This window comes from Archocentrus centrarchus, chromosome 5 (genome assembly GCF_007364275.1).
Source record: "Archocentrus centrarchus isolate MPI-CPG fArcCen1 chromosome 5, fArcCen1, whole genome shotgun sequence".
Classification (NCBI taxonomy): domain Eukaryota; kingdom Metazoa; phylum Chordata; class Actinopteri; order Cichliformes; family Cichlidae; genus Archocentrus; species Archocentrus centrarchus.
In genome coordinates, this window is record NC_044350.1 from 34,655,899 (window position 1) to 34,678,384 (window position 22,486).

The 22,486-nt window shown below is 44.0% G+C and overlaps 1 protein-coding gene across 1 annotated transcript in view; it reads right to left on the bottom strand.

The window, feature by feature from the left end:
* Positions 1 to 3,556: 3,556 nt before the first annotated feature.
* Positions 3,557 to 22,486, bottom strand: part of mtss1 (MTSS I-BAR domain containing 1) — a 66,988-nt gene continuing 48,058 nt past the window's right edge. Inside the window, 19 exon segments of the mRNA XM_030729931.1 lie at positions 3,557 to 3,814; positions 3,817 to 3,936; positions 3,939 to 3,999; positions 4,001 to 4,092; positions 4,095 to 4,135; positions 4,137 to 4,243; positions 4,245 to 4,403; positions 4,406 to 4,631; positions 4,633 to 4,750; positions 4,753 to 4,794; positions 6,130 to 6,156; positions 6,526 to 6,676; positions 8,746 to 8,874; positions 10,439 to 10,480; positions 10,482 to 10,616; positions 11,286 to 11,361; positions 11,848 to 11,945; positions 13,904 to 14,011; positions 14,119 to 14,276. Of these exon segments, the coding sequence (XP_030585791.1) occupies positions 3,729 to 3,814; positions 3,817 to 3,936; positions 3,939 to 3,999; positions 4,001 to 4,092; positions 4,095 to 4,135; positions 4,137 to 4,243; positions 4,245 to 4,403; positions 4,406 to 4,631; positions 4,633 to 4,750; positions 4,753 to 4,794; positions 6,130 to 6,156; positions 6,526 to 6,676; positions 8,746 to 8,874; positions 10,439 to 10,480; positions 10,482 to 10,616; positions 11,286 to 11,361; positions 11,848 to 11,945; positions 13,904 to 14,011; positions 14,119 to 14,276 (1,976 nt within the window). The 3' untranslated portion in view covers positions 3,557 to 3,728.

Consider the following 22,486-nt stretch of genomic DNA (forward strand, 5'->3'; position numbering starts at 1 on the left):
ATGACATCATCCAGTTCTAAAGTAGAAAAAAAACGTGAGCTTTTAGCTCTCAGGGATTACTTGTACATATGAACTGTGTAACAGGAGATAAGCACACGGGCTCGTGTTCACTGTGGAGACTGTTTGTGCCCCACCCAGGCCTAAATTACACCCTGAGGATCATCTGAGGGCGCCTGAGTCAGAGGAGCTGCTGAATAATAATGTAAATTTTGCAATAAGAATATGAAGAAAGAAAAGATGAATGTTTACCTGCAGCGTTTGACCAAAGCTGAATGTGCAGCTTGGTTTTGTCGTTTCACTCTCCTGGCTCTGATGTTCTGTCTGTTCTCTACATATTTAACTTGTTCTAAAAAGATCCCACAGTGAATATGAACCGTTCCAAGAGTAAAGAGACAGTAAACAGGACACATGCAAATAAAAATGCCAGAACCAATCATCATCAGCATCATTATTATTATTGATCCCACAGCAAGCGTCAAAAGATGAAGAACAAAACACGTCTACATTCTCTTGGTTCATGTTGTCCTTTCAGTTCGATCCGGCCTCAGATCCTCAAACACCTGGAAGTTCACTGGGATTCCTCCTTTAAAGCTTTTCTACAAAAATATGAGTGATGACCAACGGCGGCGCTGGATCCAATCACATCGTCGGATCAACAAATCAAGAAAAAAATTACAATCAGGATATGTATACATACATCTTTATATATAGATTTAGATCTCTCCCACGAATAGAAGCACTAATATATACATACACAACTGCTGTGGGGCTCACAGGGTCCAATCAGAATGAAGCTCTTCTGTCCCACCAAACATCAATCAGGTGACCACAGAGCAGACTGCATTTCCCAGCATGCAGCAGGTCTCTGACAGGCAGCTTCAAAGCAGGGATGCAGCAAGAAAAACTGAGGCCCTGAGCTCACGTCCCACAGGAAGGCTGGAGCTGCCAACCAATTACATTTAAAAATGGGACATTTTACTAATTTAACACTTAAACCAACTTGATTTTCCTGCATTATTGTCTTCTCTGCAGGTTCAGGTATCATTTTGGTGGAAGCTTTCTCACCAATAAGCACTGACTGTATATAAAAGATGGATACAGCCTCCGAAACGTCACCCACTGCTGCTGTCAGCCAGGGGGCGCTGCATAACCTGAACTACACCCTGCTTTGTTGTCCTTTTTGAGACCATAATCAGCAAAATGAACATCGCATCATATTCAAAGCAGCGACTTCTCTACAATCACAACATTTTATGGGATTAGTCCCCCTGCTGGCCATTAGCGGGAATGCAGGTTTTAGGCACTTCAACATAGGCTTCACTTTAATGTCCAGATGCTAGAGCCATACTTCAAACACATTTTAATCAAAAAAAAAAAAAAAAAAAATCAGACATAAAACTTTATTATAATGTAAAATGTGGAGCTGACATTTAAATCAGTTTTAATAAGGACAAATTTAGGAATTCATTGATCAGTAAAAAAAAAAACAAAAAAAAAAAAATTTTTACATGATTGTAGCATTTGTTTTTTTCTTTGACTTCAAAGATTGTAATTTGATTATTTTGGATTTTGGACTTTCCTGCAAACCATTTTCTGATCTTTATAAACTAAATTATTATTGGATTCATTAAAAGAAGAACTGCCACATTATATATAATAATACATATAATATATTATTAGCTGCAGCACCAATAAAATTCCTTTTAACCTTTTTAACCGCTCAGATTCCCCAAATCTCTAACCGAGGACACGACCGGAGTCCTTACAGGAAACACCACTCCAGCATCCTAACAGAGGCCAATGGGCAACTTTTAGAAGCAGCACATTTGTGCAGCAGTCTTTGGGAAGCAACAAAAGTAATAATGAGGCTGCAGTGGTAATTTGTAATTTAGCATATTTTATTTCTGTGTGTCAACTTTTAGTAACCTACATTTGATGCTGTACATTCCTGGATTGAGCACAGGAAGTAAGCGCTCCCCGTTTTCTGATAGATTTGGGAAAGAAAAACTGCGACCCTGAATCAGATAAGTGGAATAAAATGGATGGAAGTACAGAGGTCATAATTGTTCCAGTTTTCCCAAACTGGAACAAGGATCAAAAATAGAGCCAGCTATTTTAATCCAACCAAACTCTGTAGATAAAGTTTTATTTAAATTTAGGACAGTTTGATCCTCAGTCGATTACGTGAATCAGCTGAGACGAAGGTTTTCCTGTTGATGTCCAGACTGGATTTCAGTGATTCGTCAGTGGGATGAATTTAAAACAAAGACTTTATTAAAACTAAAAGCAGAGCGCTTTGCAGCTTCTGAATTTCATCATCATCACAGGGTCTTTGCTGATAATCAATCGTCTGTAAAACTTTAAATTAATAACTAGAGCTTAAAGAACTAAATGAGTTTATTTTAAGCTGACAGTAATTTAGAAACACGATGGGCATTTTTATGGTTTTCTTACATTTTATACACTAAAATAAATATTTTGAAAAATTAAAATCATTGGATCAGTGTCACTGCTGATTATACTGGGGAATTAAACAGATGCCAAAATTAACAATCAGTCCTTAAATCTGGTTATTAAAATGATTGTAACCAGGACATGCACACTTTTAAAGTGGACATTAAAAACACTGATTATCACTCGATACTTAATTATTCTTTGTTAATTGATGGACTGCATCCCAGTTATGTAGTCTGTCCACTCGGGACATACCTTGGTTACAATGTCTCCTTCAAATGATTGTTAAAAGCATTCATGTTGATGTAAATATGCGTGTAAATTGTATATTCTGTGGCCTTAAGTCTTGAAACATGGCATACACGTGTACCCCAGAAACTGCCTTCCAACCATCAGTGCCTGTGACCACCAATGTTTAACAAACATGTCATCCACATTTATCAGTGCTGCCTCATAAAGTTTCCAACAAATTGCTGTCTTCTAATTTTTTCCTCATAAAAATCTGATTATTTACACAGTAAACCAGAATTTTTCCCCACAGTAACATTTTTAATTGGATTCCACAAACTGGTCTTCAGAGGGAACATTTGGAGTCCCGGGAGTGGAACAGTTCTCCACTCGAAGGAGAAAGTATCAAAGTTAGCGAGCGACTCGGACAATGAGCCGCTTAGAAAACTATTCAACCCCGTCGTTTGTTAAAGCTACACCCCCACGCACTGACTCTGAGCGGGACCAAACACTGAACCCCAGCCAGCAAACTAGGAACTCCACACTCGTGGTTCAACCACCGTGGAGCGCTGAACTACCGATGCACCCCATCATCCTGGGAGACCAGGCAGGAGGCAAATCAAGCAGAGCCAGGACAGCAGAGGATCTGAGACACTAACAGCTCCCTGGTTATTAAATCGAATTACATTTCCTGACCAGGAAGTGAGTACCAGCTAAAAATCAATCAAAAACAGTTCTCTGAGTAAGACTGAGTCACATGAAAACTTTATCCACAATCGAAATGCACGAAGAAATATGAAGAGGGGGGGGGGGGGGGGGGGGGGGGGGGGGGGGGGGGGGGGGGGGGGGGGGGGGGGGGGGGGGGGGGGGGGGGGGGCTGCAACACGAGAGGCTCAAAAATGTTCAAAACAGAAATTTAAAGGGCATAAAAGGAAGTTTAATAATCAAACTATGCATGTTTAGTTCCAGCGATAAATCTGTCACTAGGGTGCTGAACCAGACTAAACTAACAGTTCAACAGAGAACTAAAAATCTCTGGGTCAACCTCATTTGTGATTGGTTGGAGGGGGCAGCAAAGGGGCGGAGCGATCGTTGGTGATGGTCCTTCTGAGCTTTACTCCTCTAATAAGGGCAGCATGTCTCCGCTGCTTCCTCCTCCTTCCTGGGCGCCACTCCTCAGGGTTCTGGTCTGGCTGGAGGGTGGAGGAGCCTGGGGCTGGTAGGCGATGTTGTTGGCCACAGCGGGGGGCTCAGCTGAGCGGCGTAGGCCTGGTGCTGCTGCTGGAACAGCTTCTGTTTCTGCAGCTGGTTCAGCTGCTGATGCAGTCCTGCTGCTGATACTGATCCTGTGGTGCTGCAGCTGCTGGGGCTGCTGGAACTGTTGCTGATGCTGCTGCTGCTGATGTTGAACTGTTGCCATTGCTGTTGCTGCTGTTGCCATTGTTGCTGATGTTTGCCATTGTTGCTGCTGTTGCTGAATCTGGAGTTGCTGGTTGTACTGCTGCTGCTGTAGTTGCGTGTGCTGCTGAGGTTGCTGGTATTGTCTCTGTTGCTGCTGTTTTGATGTTGTTCCCTCCCTCTGACAGCAGGGAGGGTACAGTGGGTACGGGCACAGGGATGGGCAGCTGACCTGGGACCAACTGGCAGTACGGAGGAGGAGGGGGGTGGTAAAGCGCTGAGGCTCTGGGGGAGGTGCAGAGTTTACTGTGACCTAAACCTCCTACCCTCCAGACGAGGGCACTTTGAAAACGTTCTCATTGCTCCCGCTGGTTCCTCCGACGCTTTGAGAGGAACCTGTGGGTGCAGATGGGATGGGAACCCCGCCACTGATTGTGCCTCTGCGATAACCCGGCTTGGTTGAAGGTTTGCGCCTGATGGTCGCCGTGTGGGACGGCATCGGCCGGATGGACCCGCCGCTCAAGTCGTACTCAGCCAGCAGGCTGACGTAGAGGCGGGCGTTTGGACTGACTGAACTCCCGGTACTGGAATCTGAGGTCGGAGTTTCTCGGGATGGTCGACGACTTGTCGAAATCTGACTGGCTGCTGCCGTGGGAGAGGTGATGTAAGAGATGGAGTCGGCATCTCCGTGGAGGGAGATGGACTCGTAGTCGACTGCAGAGATGGAGAGAGAGATGGAAATGTTAGCCGCTCTGCTTTGCGTGACCTCTGGATTATCTCAGTGACATTTTTAATGTTTTCATCTGCTCGTCTGACAGACAAACAGCAGGAGCAGCAGGAGCACATAATCACATCAGTGACTCACTGTGAACAATTAGGGGATGCACATTGTGGAAACTCTTATCGAACAAAAACAGGAAACATGCAACCCAATTACTTTAAAAACACATGCAAAAATCCAGAATAATGTTCCGAATAATAAGGTTAAAAACAGACGTCAATCCATGGCAGTGACTTTAAAGGTCTCACACACACACACAGGAGGAAGTAAATACAGCGAGCACAGACGAGGCTGCTGAATGTTTCCGTTTATTTTGGCTCCAAAAATGATGCAAACGAGGACTTAACAGGAAAACTTCGTTAAAGGTCTTAAAACGTGTAATTTAAACACGTCCAGCGGGGCCAAAAACAAACACGTCATCTGAAATGTGAATAATTAATCTCTTCTCTTTGGATGCCGGCGTCTGTTTGTGATGGGCGGAGCTTCACTCGAGACAATGAGACATTTTACTGATTGTTTCCGTGGTTACAGTACGGGCCGGGCGACACCCCTCACAGCAGTGATCACGCTCAGTTCACCTCAGTTGCTAACTTCACCAGCTTTAGCCACCACATTGATACAAAAGCAGCTTTATTCATGCTGAGTGGGTCTGTGAGTTTCCACAGAGTGATGATGAAGACCTTCAGCTGCTTCTGTCTCTGTGAGTGATGTTACCTGGTTATGGTGACTTTGTCATCGCTAAAAAAGTAGGAGGAGACAACACCTGTCTGAGCACCCCGCCTACCAGGTGAATCTTCGATTATTCACAGCTGTCTACTATCAGTGGACAGGTGGTAGGTGGTACCATCTACTATCAAGCCCAAAAAATGCTAACGATTTTTAACACTAACAGTTTCTGTTCATTAATACAAATCATTTAATCAAACGGTGCAATTTCTGGAGCACTGAATGATCGTTTCCTCCTTTAAGAAGACGACTGCCGGCTCTCACTGCAGGAAAGAACCTTTATTTTTGTTTCATGTGCAGGAGGACTGATACTGCAGCCACTGAAGTGCAGCCGACAGTTATTATGTTACTAAAATCAGTGGTTACTAAAAACTAATTATAATGTTTAAAAAGGAGGAAAACTTTAACTGCTACCATTCAGCAGTGGTGCTTCTGCAGCTGCTAAACACCTTTAAGAACTTCAGCTTTATTTGTAAAAACATGAACTTTAATAGATTTCATGCAATGCTGTAAGTGACATAAGCAGGCAGTCAGAGACCTACCATAGAGGGGAGGATCTCTCTTTACAGCTGGAAGAGAAGGAAGGAAGTTTAACCAAGAAAACACAAAACTACTCAAGAAATTCAACAGGGAAAAAAGGAGAGGAGCTGAAACACCAGAAAAGCACAGAAGAATCTAATGAACAAGCAGGCAGAAACTAACACAACAGGAGAACCTGAAATTCAGCCAGACAAGCATCAGTTTAAACCAAGCTTAGAGCTCCACAAGTCAGTGACTTTCATTTTCATCAGAAACAAGTCTAATTGTTGCCTGTTTTGTCCATATGGATCACACAGCTGCTCGGGTAGATTTTCTATGACTTCTGGATAGACTGTGGCTAAAATCACAGTGAGCTGTATTCAGTATTAAAATGTGCTGCTGCGCTCTCAGGCACTCACTGTGGGTGTGTATGGTGTCCTCGGAGCAGGACGGCGTGGTGGTCTGGGTGCTGTAGCCGCTGGAACAGTGCAGAGAGTCTCTGCTGCTTCTCTGGGCGTCCGAATTCAGCGCGCCCAGGGTCAACGCCAGCTGATCCTGGCCGAAGGAAGGCTGAAAGAGTGAGGGTGGGGAGGGGTGATGAGATTGAGCTTTTCAACTAACATAACAGATCTTTACACCCCCTCATGATCATTAATGTCCCGCGGTCAAAGCTCACTTCTAAAAGGGGGCGTGTCTTTGCTGTCACTGAAGTGACCTCAGAAACGCATCAGCTGTGACCGTCTTTAAATCTCAGCTAAAGACCAGAAACTGTGTTTGACGTAAATACTGTAAATGTGTGTAGCAGGAATTTTTAGGAATGTTATTTTTCTGTTTATTAATTTGTTTATTTCTATTGTAAAGTACTTTGGTTTTAAATGCTATATAAGTAAAACGTACTTTTAGGGGACCCAGGAGAGACCGGGGCTTTCCTGGCTCATAATGAGCCTTTGGGGGGGTGACGAGGCTAATAGGCACCGTACAGTAATCTGGAGAACAACTGGATCTTGTAGCCTGATGGCTGCAGCCTGCATAAAGAGCCAAGATGGCTGCTGTCTTTAGAGGATGCGTTCATCTTTTCTATCCTGCCTTTTCCCCGTGTCGACGTTACTGAGGGAAGCTGTTGTTGTGTTTGGCTCGTTTCCTTGGTTCAGGTCATCCTGGAGGTGATTCCCTCCACAGATGTGTTTGCTGTTCTGGCCTCGGCTCACGCCAAAGCTGGTCCAGCGGGGGTGCAGCAGATTTCCAGCTGCAGCCTGCCGGGAAGAGCCGGGCCAACTGGACTTTCAAAATAAGAATCTGGGGACTGTCCACGGATAAAAACATTGAAATTAAAACATATAAAATGAGTTGTAAAAAATACCTGGGCAGCTAATTCCATTCAATCTGATTTTTAAAAATGGGTCAAAGCTGGTGATTTTTTTTTTTTTTTTTTTTTAGTATTTCTGGGCAAAACTCCTCAAGACGCCAAAAGTTCCTGTGTGGACAAAAATCCCTGCACAACAGAGCTTCTGTACCTGAACACGTCACTGTTTTTATAAAGCCAAAAATCACCTGGATCTGAAACTTTTTCATAACTTGTCCTCCTTTTCCTCTCTCATCCTCCGGGTATCGATACGCCTGCAGGGCTGCAGATGAGAGAACTTCACATCTTCTGGTTTAGAAAGCCGATCAATGATGAAGGGAATCTGAGTGTTGTCAGCATTTTGCTTTGGAGGACTCTGAGGATCACCTGTGTGTTTAACTGCAGGATGTTTGCACAGGAACCACCAACCACCTTTTAGAGCCCGTTTAGCACCAAAAACATCAGTTCACCACAACGACGTGCATCCTGGCTGAGAGCATCGACTGAGACACTTTCACACAGGAATACAAAGAGCTTCTTTCCCCCCAAACAAACTGTCGCCGTTAAAGCCCCTCCAGGCTCTTCCTGTCACTCCCCGAGAGCAGGAAGAGAAAAGATGGAAGGACGGATGAAGAGGAAGAAAGGGAAACACACGAGGTGCTGATAAGAGGAGAGAAGAAGATGTTTCTCCTTTGACCTCCTGCTGCCCTCCAGTGGATGATGAAGATTTAATCAGCTGGTATTAGGATCCAGTTCCTCCTCTTTTGGTTAAAGTTGTAAATTGTTCCAACTTGTATTTGAATGAAGGGATCAATAAAACCCCGATGACTTCAGGGGTGTTTATTCCACTGTTATTATAGTTTAATATTTTTCATTGGTTTGATATTTTTTATAATTTTTTTCCTGTTCAGTTTATTTTGGTGGTTTTACTCAGTTTAGTTTGTTTTTATTACTTTCTTGTATTTTTATTATTATGTCATACATTTTTACAGGTGTTACACCACATGGTTTTGGTTTTGTCCTCATTTTCAGCGTGGGCTTTTTGCTGGTTACTGTTTAGTTTTGACATTTAAAAATGTTTAATTTTAGTGCTGTTTATTAAATTTGTGTTACAGGATGATATAATACACAAACAGCATGGCCTTCTGCTGAAAAACTAAATAATTTCCTGTACTATATTATTTTAGACACCTCGTCTCTGTGAGTTGATCCAGGCTTACAGAGGCTGATGAGTTTGTACAGGTGTAATAGACATGCTCTCTGCAGCTTCATGATCACACCAACACTGTGTTTTTACCTTTCCAGATGCAGACATGGCTCGAACTCGCTCCCCGTGTGTGTAGGCATTGTGTGGGGGGGCCAACAGGCCGTTCTCCGCCCCTCCGCTTCCCCCAGACGCCAGCTGATTGGTGGAGCCAACAGAATTCTGTCATGAATGAACCGGATGTACAAATCAAACAGAGTTTAATCCTGTTCAACAACAGAAACGCCTCTGATAGAAACTCATTTGTAATGAGAGCCTCTGACTCACGTGTTTGTCAGCGCAGCCTCAGATATTAAATATGGGCTCAGAAACAACAGCTCTCACCCTCTGCTTTCCTTAGAGGATTTTTGAAAACAAGTCCTTCAATTTAAAACATAAACTTACATTTTCATTATCAGGATGCCTGCTGAGATACCGCTGACAGCGATAATGACGCCAGCTTAAAGGGGCATCACGCCAAATTTCAACAACAGCGAGGGCTTCTTGGTAGGAGGAGAGAGATGACACGGTAACTGACAGGGGGAGGCGGCTTGTTTTCCAGGTGTGATCAGGTGATCGTGTTATTTACTGAATAACAGGCCAAATGACTGAAAGCTTCACAATAGAAAAGTAAAACTATTCATAAACACAAATCTTGAAAATCAAGTAAGTGTGATTTTGAGTCTAAAGGCTAAAAAGAAAAGTAGGTTTTACTGAACATTAATAGAGTTTACTGTCAGACATGCAAACATCTGCATCACAAGATTAAAAGACACAAACACATGAATGCTTGAAATCCACACAATCACAGGCCTCTTTCCCACCAACAGGGTTCCGGTGCCGGAGCCTTATTTGAACCGTTAGGCGGGTTTTCCACCGCGGAAGCACTCGGTGCTCGGCCGAAAAACGGGTTCAACTGCCGCCCGCAAACTAGCTGGTCTGGAACAGGAACGCATGACGAAGGCGGCAGAGGGGCGTGACTCTGCCGTCTCAACATCCAGTTTTCTACCATATTACATGTGTATTACAGGAGAAAAGCGATTTTCATGGCTGTGAATTAGGTTGGGCTCTAAGGCTGAACTTGCTGCTTTGTATCAGTTCATATCACAGATAAAAGGACACAAAGTGCGTACTTGTCGTCTTGCTCTAATCTCTCTGTGTTTCCCTCTGTGCTGCACACAGATGCTGCAGTAGTTTGGTTTGGACCCTAAAACGTATTTGCAGCACAGAAAGGGGAGCGTGTTCTCCCACGTTTGTGCGCTTCAGCTTCGTGTCCAGCCGAGGCCCCGCCCACACTCATGTAAAGGAGCGGTTCACAGAAACGCGGTGGGAACGCGGGCCCGTTCTTAAGCGTTTCGCCGGTTCATTGAGAACAGCACGCGAACCGGCTCCTCTGCGGTGGGAAAGTAGCAACAGAGCACCGGCACTCGTGAAGACACAAACATGTTATATGGAATGGGATCAAGAATTATATTTAAAATTACAACAAAAAAAAAAAAGGGGGGGGGGGGGTGTTAAACAGATGAAAGCACAGCTGGATTTGAGATATGAGGTCCATCCTGAAACACTGAGAGTGGAGGAGACATGAAAGGTAACTCAGTGTGAGCTGATGGATAAAACAGCTGGAGCTAATGTGACACGCAAACCAGACTCACACCGATGGAAGACAAAAGGGTAAAAATCACAGGACGCCACTCGGGTGGTCGGGAGGAATGTAATAGTGGTAGAGTTGCATTTGTTTCCTCACGGTTTTCAAATCCCTGCGGCTAAAGCGGCGACTCTGAGCGGGGGTGGTGGCCATGGCCTGCTGCGTAACCATAGCGACCACGGCTGCCGTGACGGCCGAGGCGAGAGGGGGAGTTCCCTTCGCTGAGAGATCGGCCGCTTTCATCGCAGCCGGCGAGCAGATAGGGGGACGAGCAGCGCTACACACAGGAGAGGGTTAGAGTGGTGTGTTTGATTTCACAGCACGGGCAAAGATCCTTAAAGCTGACAGTGTCACTGTGAAATGTGGGTGGAGGCTGAAGGATGGTGAGCGTGTGCAGCTGCAGGAATGGTATATTTGAGTGAAATGAACCTTTAGATACTGAAAGCAGTTGTACAGAATTTGCCTTGTTGTGGAATTTTAATTTAAAACCATAAATTAATGAGTCTGGATGAAATAATCACTGATGTACAGTCTGTGGCTAAAACAGCCCTCAGCCTGATGTGACTGTTGGACATTCATCTGCTGCTTTCAGTGGGACGTAACCAGTTTTTCCTGCTGCCGTGATGTTTTTTAGAGCCAAATGTTAAAATATTTGGATGAGAGGACGAAGTGTTTATCAGTTAATGTTAGCAAGCTGAATGGGTGCAATGCAGACACACACACACACACACACACGTGAAGTTGCCTTCTACAAATGTATAATAAAGATTTATCATTACTGTTGTGGCAATTGGGAAGAAAAATGTCTGAACTAAAGGACACTGGAGTGTGCAAAGGGATGGCCGCGAGCTGTTGGCCACAGTGTAAAATGTGTTCCTACTTAGCAGTTGTTGTTTTTGGGAGAACAGGAATAGAATTGTTGTAACAAAGGTTAAAGGTGTGTTACCTGCATGTGTAGTCCATCCACAGCACAGCTGATGGAGTCCAAGGAGGGAACATGTCTCACTGATCCTGACTGGTAGCTATGAAACAGACAAACCTTAAGAAATGAAGGCTCACAGACAAAACACTGCAAACACTGATCATTTCATCTCTTATAGTCTGCCACAACAGACAAAACTGATTTCTACTGTTTTTAATCGATCTGCTGCAAAGTGAAAGAGGAATGATGTCGCCGGTGTAGCTCCGTGAAAGTGTGAAATGGAGCAAAAAGCCAGTATCATCACACACTTCGCTGCCATCATCTGTTTACAGGCTCACCCTTTCTCCTGACAGACTCGATCGAGGAGCAACATGTGCTCTGTCACAGAAAGGCAGATTTTATGACTCTAACTGCACAAACACTTTCACCATCACAGCTAAAAATGTTGGGCAGTCTAAACTTTAAACTGCATTGAACTTGCTTGAAAACAAAGTTTAAGGTGTGATTTTTAAATACAGCGTAGCGCACACAGCAAAGGTATCGGGACTGACATTATTACTGATGTAAGCTGTAGTGTGTGACCTACCTGCTGATGCTGCTCTTCCTGGACAGAGTGTTACTGGGAGAAGCTGGAGGTGTCTGATAGGTGTAGTTGAAATCAGAGCCTTTAAGGTCCAGAATCACCTGTAATACACACACAAGACGAGACTGATCACTTCCTCTGAGTTTCTTCCATTTCAGTAAAGTTCCTACTGAAGACACGAAGCTCAGACACAGAAAGTGCTTTAGCTGAGGTTACACCATACTGCCAAAAGTCTGCCTTCACACATGAACCTGAGTAACATCCAGTCTTAATCCAGAGGCTTTAATATGAACTGGGCCCACCCTCTGCAGCTATAACAGCTTCAGCTCTTCTGGGAAGTCTTTCCACAGGTTTAGGAGTGTTTATGGGAATTTCTGACCATTCTTCCAGAAGCACATCTGTGAGGTCAGACACTGATGTTGGAGAGAAGGCCTGGCTCACAGTCTCCGCTCTAATCCATCCCAAAGGTGTTCTATCAGGCTGAGGTCAGGACTCTGTGCAGGCCAGTCAAGTTCTTCCACACCAAACTGGTTCATCCATGTCTTTATGGAGCTGCTTTGTGCACTGGTGTGCAGTCATGTTGGAACAGGAAGGGGCCATCCCCAAACTGTTCCCACAGAGTTGGAGCATCAGATTGTCCCAAATGTCTTGGTATGCTGAAGCATTAAGAGTTCCTTTGACTGGAACTAAGGGCCCGAGCCCAACTCCTGAAAAACACCCCACACCATAACCCCCACCAAACTTTACACAGTGCAGTCAGACAGGTGCCGTTCCCTGGCAACCACCAAACCCAGACTCCTCCCTCAGATTGGCAGATGGAGAAGTGTGATTCATCCCTCCAGAGAACACGTCTCCACTGCTCTAGAGTCCAGTGGGCGGCGTGCTTTACACCACTGCATCAACACTCTGCATTGAGCTTGATGATGTAAGGCTTGGATGCAGCTGCCATGGAAACCCATCCATGAAGCTCTCTGTTCTTGAGCTGATCTGAAGGTCACATGAAGGTTGGAGGTCTGTAGTGACTGACTCTGCAGAAAGTTGGTGACCTCTGTGCACTATGACCCTCAGCATCCACTGACCCCACTCTGTGATTTTACATGGCTGAGTCGCTGTCGTTCCCACTTGCTTCCACTTTGTTATAATCCCACTAACAGCTGACTGTGGAATATTTAGCAGTGACTGGACTTGTTGCACAGGTATCATCCTATCACGGCACCACGCTGGAACTCACTGAGCTCCTGAGAGCGACCCCATTCTTTCACTGATGTCTGTAGAAGCAGTCTGCATGCCTAGGTGCTGGTTTATACACTGTGGAAGTGACTGGAACACCTGGATTCAATGATTTGGATAGTGAATCAATACTTTTGGCAGTATAGTGCCTATTCAGTGGTGGATTAATACACATTTGCAGCTCTGGCGGGTAGTGCCAGCACCAAGTTAGTCTGTGTAGGAGTGGGTCAAAATAAACCACAGTGTGTAGTTTTTGGACAAAGATGGACCTCCACAGATAAATCATGCTTCACATACATACACAGCACTTTCAGTAGGCCAATCAGTGTTGGTTGTAGTCTTTTTCTGACATTTGCTGAAAATAATAAGACACAAATTAACAAAATAAACATCACCTGCTTTGAATTTGCTAATGTACTACACTTGGGCGGGGCCTTCCAGGTATATTAGCAGCCAGTGTATTTAGCAATAAATGCCTTCTGTAAATGACAATCTCTTTCTCTTATTTTGAAATTCTGATCCATCTCCCACATCTTGGATTTGAACCAGCACACATAGTCCCCACTTCTGCTCTGCCGCAGGTTAGAGGGCCACAAATGAGAAACTGCTGCAAGTGTAGAACTGGTTTGTGTGCTGCAACGCTGCGCTCACCAAGGTTACCGTGCAGAACAAGAACTAACTTTATCACGAAGCACTTGGCAATTAAAATATTTGTGGACAAGCACCTCCCACCACACAGAATCCAAATCAAATTTAACATTAGGCCTGCAGGCGGTGCTAGAGGAGAGGTCAAAGGTCAGAGTAAATATGGAGATGGTGGTTAAGGTACCTGCTCGCTGGCCGGTGGGAGTTTGTTGGGTTCAGCTGTCAAATTTGTCAGATCCTCCAGAATGGTCTGCAGGTGTGTCACCTCACCCAGCATGTTGATCTCATGGTCCTACAGACAAGCACAAATCATCAGCTCTTTATTCTGTTCTGCAAGCTTAAAAAAGTCTGAAGAAGTCCTGTCCTGTATCCCACACACACACACACACACACACTGACCAGCACAGGCTTCAGCATGCTGACGAAACTGCAGTATCGAGCTCTTTCCTCTATCAGCGCTCTGCACACAGCTCGCTTCTCGGTCTCCTCCAGGACAGCGTAACGCACATTGACGTCCTGCAGCGCGCTGTCCAGCTGTCCCCGAGCTTCATCCTTCCCTGCAGCACAAACACAAACGAGGAGCTGCTGTTAAAGTCTAGATGGAGAAATGTTAGCAGTCCAACTCAAGATGACTCTAACAAACTGCAAAAGCAGCCCAAGAGGCTCTTAAGGCAAAGAAATCAACGTTTCTATTGACTTCAGTCCAGCTGAACACATTTTCACTCCATGAAGATAAAATGACCCTGAAAAAATAAAAGCTGAAGGCAGATGATGAAAGGTCCCGAAGAGAAGCTCAAGGAAGGAAACAGCAAAGGTTTAAAACTTGAGACAGAAATTTCTGCCAAAGAATTAAACCCATCATTAATTTCAAAACTACACATTTTTTTTTGTAAAGCCCCTCCAAACAAAGCTGGGACTCTGCACTTCGTCCATTTCTCCCAATGTTTCTTATTTTAATTACATTTTTTTGTATCTGTGAGGCTTTTATGTAAATGTCCAATTTTGCCTGAATTCACAATAGTGAAACACCACCCCCCCCAACCAAGCCCCCCCCCCCCCCGTGGTAAACATTCCACACAAATCCATCCTTAACTTTCTGAATAATTCTGCTGTAATAACACCCAGTAAATGTTTCATGGTGTGGAGGCAGCAGACAAACTAGAAGCATCAGTTTCTATGAACCCTCGTGTAACACACCTTCCTTATTATGACGAATAATCAGCAGAGGAAACCACACAGGCTCAGACTGTGTTACCAACATGCTACCACCAGGGGGCAGAACAGCACCACATAAATGATGTAACAGCCATGAAGACGCACATCTCTCTCTGTCTCACACACACACACACACACACACACACACAGTGCTTGAGAGTCAGCTGTTTGTCACACACACATTGCCTGACCTTATCCCTCTCTGTGTGTCTAACACGAGCACTTAAAATGTGAAAATCAGTGTGGGAACGAAGGATTTCTGAACTTGAACACGACAGCGTTTTGTCTGCTCATTGGTTAATGCTCAGAGCTCCTTCAGTAATGTGTCAGTAAAGGCTCCGAGTGACTGAGACGCTTCAGAGAGGGAAGAAATCTGAGTTTGAGAAAGAGAAACAGATTAGTGTCTCTGTCTCCAGCTTTGATGTGATTTACTGTGTTGCTGACTGGACTCCACGCCAGCATGTGAGCCACACCAGCCTCATCACGAGTCATGAGAAGCCCTGAAACCCAGTTCACCACTGCAAAAACCTCCAGTCTGAGACAGAAACTGCTTTCACAAAGCCAACACAGTTCACATGTGATCTGTGTTGAAGATATTTTCATTTCAGTTCAATTCAATTTTATTTATATAGCGCCAAATCACAACAAACAGTCGCCTCAAGGTGCTTTATATTGTGGGTAAAGACCCTACAATAATACAGAGAAAACCCAACAGTCAAAACGACGCCCTATGAGCAGCACTTGGTGACAGTGGGAAGGAAAAACTTCCTTCATTTTAACACAACTCTCATCCCCCCTGTTAAGCAGACTGGTTATTATGTTCAGCTAATGCGTAGGGCCTCAAACCGCAGTCTTTCTACTGACCGTCAGGGGGCGACTTCTTCTCGGGTTCTATAGGAATCTGTGGCAAAGCTGCTAGCCTCAGTTAGATCCACCCCGCATCCGATCCCAAAACACCAGGATGGCAACAGTGAAAACACTTGGCTGGAAGCTTCATAACGAGTCTTCAGTAACCAGTAGGTGGCGTCACAGTAGCTCCATCTTTTATACAGTTTATTCTCCCACACTGCCATCATTTAGACCAGCCGTGGGCACATTAACAGATAAAGTGAGCGAAGGGTCGCATATTGAACAATAAATTAAAATGACACACACAGTGCTGAATTATGTTCACTGCAACAAATCTGTTAGACAAAACTGATTATTTTACAACAGGCCTGGGACTGACTCAAAAAACACAACCTTTTTCCCCAGTTTGTATCTCAATCCAGGGTACTCCAGGTTTCACCATAAAGATTCCACACACAAAAAAACACACACACACACAAAAAAAACACACAAAAAAAACAATCAATTCAAATGTATCAACCTTCAGTCGGCCTACATACTGCCAATTGTATCACGCACCACTGCACAGGTTCATAACTCATTAAAACATTGCGTTGTTTTATAAATGATGAACTGATAAATTAAAAAAAGAAAAAAAAAAAAAAACGGCAAAAAAGTAGCCAGAAATGCACAGGAGGAATCGACTAGACTGAACAGGCCAATCACAATCCTCGACCCGACGTGTGGTTACATTTTTAGGGAGGTGCTCATCAGGTTACCGTAGGGTTCGGAGGGGTTTGCAGCTACAACAAAGGTTACAGCGTCAACTTCCTGCTGAAGCATAAATCCCAGTAAGGTGTTGTTGCTCATGACAGAAAAGATGAAAAGATAGGGTTACTAGGAATACAGTCTTATTATCATCATTAATATTATTATTTCCCTTCAGATTCATTAACATAATGCTGCCTTTATTTATTTTGTTATTCATTTTCCCTTTTAGGATGTTGAACTGACCCACAGGCGTTCATGCTTTGCATGTAAGTGCTTCTAACTGCAAGGCTCAAACCCCAGACCATCGCTGTCATTAAAGCTCATTAACGTTCAGCTGCTCCTGTTAAGAAATAAACTCTTTACACACCTGAATATCGAGTTGGAGAAGAGATTTTCTCCAGCCTGCAGAAGGCTCTGCCTCTTCAGTGAACCGGGATCAAATCCACTCCAAACTGATGCTCTTCAGGCCACACTGACAGGCTGTAGTATGAGGTCAAAGCCGCATAGCTAACACATATTTCCACACAAGATTCTCAGTGTCTTAGCACTGGAGGCCAAAGTTTCCACATCGCTCTTCTGTTAGCTGGACCTGCGTGCACGTACATGTGCTAAACTCATTTAAGGTGAGCGCAGAGAAGCTTTTCCCCCGTCAGCAGACGAGTGTGAAAACAGCCTTCCAGTGTCAAAACCGGCACATACGTCATTCTGCTGTGAGACTCAAACATCCAAGTGGAGGAACAAAAACCAAAGCACGTTTTTGAGAACAAATTCTTCAGGATCATTTTCAGGATTTCCTTAAGAGTCTGTCTGACTTGCTGCAGCAGAAATGCTCCTGCAATAAAATGACTACAGACTATCTTTACCATTTCTCACAGATATGTGAATTAACATGAAAATATAGTTAAATGCTGTGCTGCACGAGGAAATCTTTTGATATATAACATTTTAGTCTGACCACCTGTTATTTTGCCTCGACTGTGAACACAAAGGAAAGTCATTCACTGCAAACTGCAGAGAACAATGGAAGGTGTCACCAAAGCTAACACTTCAAACTATTAAAACACAACCACTTTTAAAGTGGAGCTATCATGATTTTCATCATTTTCTCATAGATACACTGTTACAATCATCATCAAAGTTTCAAAAAATAAGGTCAGCGTATGTACGAGTAATCGCTGTCTGCTTTAAACTGCTCTAAATACTCAGTGAGTTTTTCTGCACTCGGATCTGTATGATGTAACAGTGGGGATAGCCCTAATACGGTTGTCAGGCAGAGAGCCCTGGCTCTAAGTCCCACCCAGCTGCTAAACCTGATGATGAGGGGCAGCCAATCAAAAGAAAACCATCTTAAAGGGGAGCAGTTTGTTTCAGGAGAGCCGAGGAGCTGCACCGAGGCCCGATATAAGACGAATAAGGGAAATGATTATTTTTGAACTGTGATCCATTTTTGTATTTGGACAGTCCAAGTACAAAAATATATTCAAGTTAGGAATCGTTATTTTGAAGGATGTCGGGGGGGGGGGGGGGGGGGTGTCATAACCAAACAACTTTGAGAAGCACATCTCGTGATTCCACGGCCATCTTGGCACATCTGGACAGTTAAATCTGATTTAAAGATGTTCAGAAAGTTCATAAACAGGCTAAAAAGTTTAAAAAGCTTTTTCCACCACAGCTTCTACCAGAGATGCAAAGTCACACAACGTGTGTGCGTAAAACTCCAGTGTTGCATTAGTCAGTTACTTGGTGCTAATTAGCCTATATGTGTATCTGTGCTTCACCAGTAACAAAGCTAACTAGCATTAGCTGATACATTAGCACTCCAACCTTTCATCCATATAAAGTAACTGTGGCTTAAAAAAACATGTCGGCTACAAAAACACTGAAACTTCAAAATGCAGCGACATCACGATGACATCACCGTGGCCACGCCCACCTTTCCTGCCGTCTATAACTTAGTGAGGTCTCTACTACAATAAAGAGTAGATACGTTTGCCAGCGCAGAGTTGAAACTGTTATTAACCTCTGCTGTGCGCGTGCTTCAGCACAACAACACAACCGCCTCTTTGACAGCGGGAGCAGGACAACCACCACCTTTATGCCTTCATGCTAGAGAAAGCCTGCCACAGACTTCCCTTCAGGAATAACTGAGTCTCTAAGTGTAACTGTGCAGCCCAGTGTTGGTCTGGTCTGAGTCTGGTGGCTCAGACCCACAGGCAGAGAGGACAGACAGAGCTCTGACCTGCAGACCACCCAGCTGTGGAAACAACCACTGGATGTAAAGAAGAAGTCCAGCAGTCATGAAAGAAGTTCAGAAAGTTAAAACGATCATGTGTGAAGCAGCAGCCTCTGTAATGGTTCGTGCACACCTGCCTTCATCTGATTCTAACCAACTTGATATACAAACATATCTATTTTATATATTTGCCTGCTGTTATTGCATTTCACAAATAAAAAATAAGAATAAACCCAGAAGCAGGTAAATCTACAGCATAGGATAGGACAGGTGTCACTGTGCTGTATGAGTATATTCACACTGGATACATTTTATCCAGTGTGAATATATTTTAACTTTAATTAAATTTGGATCCAGGAGCCTTAAAGAACTACTTTTGCATCAACATTGTGACACTTTAACTGTTGTAAAGATCTGACTTTGTCTCCCTCTGACACACAGCTGACAGTCTGAGGGTTTTATCTGAACAATTATACCCAACACCTGAAATCACACCTGCAGATCCCCCGGGCTGATCCCTGAGCTCATCTGTTCTGTTGAACTTTTCTTTAATAAGTCTGAGATCTTTTTCCAGCACACACAAACAAAAACTTCAACAGCGAGAAGCAGAAAAAACAGAGACGGGGACAGTGAGTCCTGCAAAAAACAGTGAGAAGCAATTTCCACAGCCAAACACAACCCCCCCCCCACCCACCCCCACCCCCACCCACACACACACACACACACACACAGAGAGCAGACTTTGTGCCGACTTTAAGCTCGCCCTAAACACAGCCTGTTCCCTCAGGTGTGTGTGAGAGGATAACTGCTGCTAACAGAAGCTCAGTGTGAGTCTGCCGTCTGGCCTCTGTGGAAACGCACACAGGCTGCTGTTTCCACAAGGCTCCGGCTCACCACCCACAAAAACACAGACCTGATCTCAGAAGCTCCGTCCTGCACAGAGTCGGCTCATTCACGCTGTTAAAGGTGACGCGCGGTTCACGCGAAGCTAATTCTCACCAGCTGGGAGATATAATGTAAAAAGACCTCATGGTTACTTCCACAGTTACCTCCATCATCACTCACTGACTGAGAGATTTGTTCCTGTGGACACTTTAACATGAACTTTCTCAACCTTCAGACGTTTCTGGCTTAATGGTAAGTAACGTGCGCCGAAGAGCTAACAAACAACGGGCCAACCAAAGTCCAACCAAGCTAAACCTGATTTAATTCTACTTAAGTCAGACACATGTAACCTGAGAAGTTAATGAGAGGAATCTTTTCCTCTGGACTGCACTTCCCTGTAATCATCTGTCAGTCACTTGTCAGCCTGTGGAGCTGCTTCTGCACGAGCTGCAGTCTATTTTGTCTCCGTGAGCTGCGACAGCATGGCTGCATTTTTATTCTTGTACTACAATGAGATTTTATGGCACAGAAGAATAGACTAAATCAGGGCTTGAATACACTCACACACAATGCATGTCATAAGGCTGGCATGGTGGTGCAGCAGCTGCAGTAGATAGATCAGGCCTGTCATATTTTATAGTACCGTATTATCCCAATGGAGCTCTTCACACTCTGAACTGGAGGCAGAGCCTTTCAGGCCTCCTCCTGTGGAAGCGTTGAGGATTCAGCAGACGACAGCAGCTCCTCTCTGCTTCCAAAGAACAGGCTGCAAACTTTCCCTTTTGATAAAGCTTATAAATGAGGCTGGATCAGGAGGCCCTCCCTTAGTCAGGCTCAGACTGCTCGGGGACTTCCCATGGACTCTTCCTCCTGTGTTTATATGCTGCTACTACATGTCATTAACGTTCATCTTCTCTCTCCTGTAATTTGTGTTATGGCCTTGTATCCCTACGCTCCCCTTTCTTTACCCCCCCCAACCCAGCTGTGGCAGATCACCGCCCCTCCCTCAGTCTCATCCTGCCGAGGTTCATTTTATTTACAATAAAGAGGGGGTTCCTCCTCCCCGTCACCACGTGCTGCTCAAAGGGTTCCTCACTAATGGTGTGGGGTCTTTACCTTATAATATAAAGTGCCTCGAGATGGCTGCTGCTGTGAACTGGTGCTGCAGAGATAAAATAAACTGATACAGAAATACAAATGTGCGTGATAAAGGTGAATGCAGATATTATTCATTTTAAAAATATAAAGAGATTACAGGCTAAACTACGGTTATTCTGTTTACTCACACTTTCCTAAAACTCTTTTAACCCTTAAAAACAAACAAAACTAACATTTCTTTACTGAGCCGTAAACTCCACACTGCAGCTTTATAGTAAGAAGAGCAGTCATAACTGGGACCATCTCCCAGTACTCGGTGCACAGTTAACTAGAACTAAAACTACTACTATCTGAGTGAAACTATACTCTGTATCAGGGTGTGAGGAGACCCTGGTGCATACTGAGGTCGGGACGTCTGCATCACTGAGGGAATTACCTTTAAACAGATATTAATGCCAAATCATGCCTGCAAAATATATTTTTTAAGCACAATGACTCATTTTAATGCTGATGTTCATCTGCCTTTAAAGGCTTACTCATCAAACCGTCTAGACCATCTGCATCACAAACCGATGATGTCATCAGTGTGAGACTGGCAGCCAGGTTCACTGAGGCATGCTGAAACCTGCAGCAGCTGTATGCAAAAACGGTCTGAGTATTCAAATCAGGACAGTTCACCTCCTTTAACCTCCCTGCTCTCCTCCTTTGCCCTCACTCCTTTCCCACCATCAAATTCAAATACTCAGCTTCTCCCTGTCCTCCTTTACACCCTCTGACTTCTTCTACATCCTCGACCATGAAGCTCCACATGATCCTTCATCACTCGCTTGCTTTGAGAGCCAATCAATAACACGGTTTCCTCCTCCTCACTGAGAACTTTAACGCAGAAGCATCATCCATCCTCTCCTCCTTCCACCTTTTACCTTCTGTTTATTTTTATTTATTTCCTTTTCCACTTCCCACGTTGGCAGTTTCCATTTTCTGGCTCAGCTTTCATGAACGTTGCATTATTTTTACTTTCTTCTCTTTGCAAAGCTCTCACTTCTCCACCTTTCTCCTTTTTTTAAACATAGTAACCACAGTTGAGTCATGGAGGCAATGACTCCAACCATCACTCTCATCCTCCTCCTCATCTCCTCTTAACAGCCTCACATCAAATAACCACATTTCCTTGTCTCCTATCCTCTTCATTTTCTAAGCTGCAGATTTGTACAGGACTGATGGCGACACCTGAATGCTGCCAGCTTTAAGGTCCAGCCCAGCTAAACCTTACTGGTACCACTAACCACCTGAACCTGACGTAGCAGATGTACTTTTATTCACTGTTACACCTTCCTCCCTCAGAGACTAACTGACACGCTTGGACGAACTCAAAGTAGCACTAACAGGGAAAAACACACAAACTGAAACCCTGTTATTGATTATTAAGTTTTAGTTATTTGCTGTAAACAAACAATGAAATATGAATCACGTGCAAACTTTACATAGAAAGGGTTAATAAATACTGTGTGCTGTAATAACTGAGTATTTAATATATAATATTAATGCCAACGTTATCAGAATAAGACTCCTCTTCAGTGATAGGGCCAAGGCTACATTCACTTAAGGTGAATGAAGGTGAAGCATCCTTAGACACTAATCTAATAAAATAAAAATGACATTTACAGAAACTACATACAGTAAATGATCAATGACACCAATGCTTAATAAGCATCAAGTATAATTTCACTTCTTTGT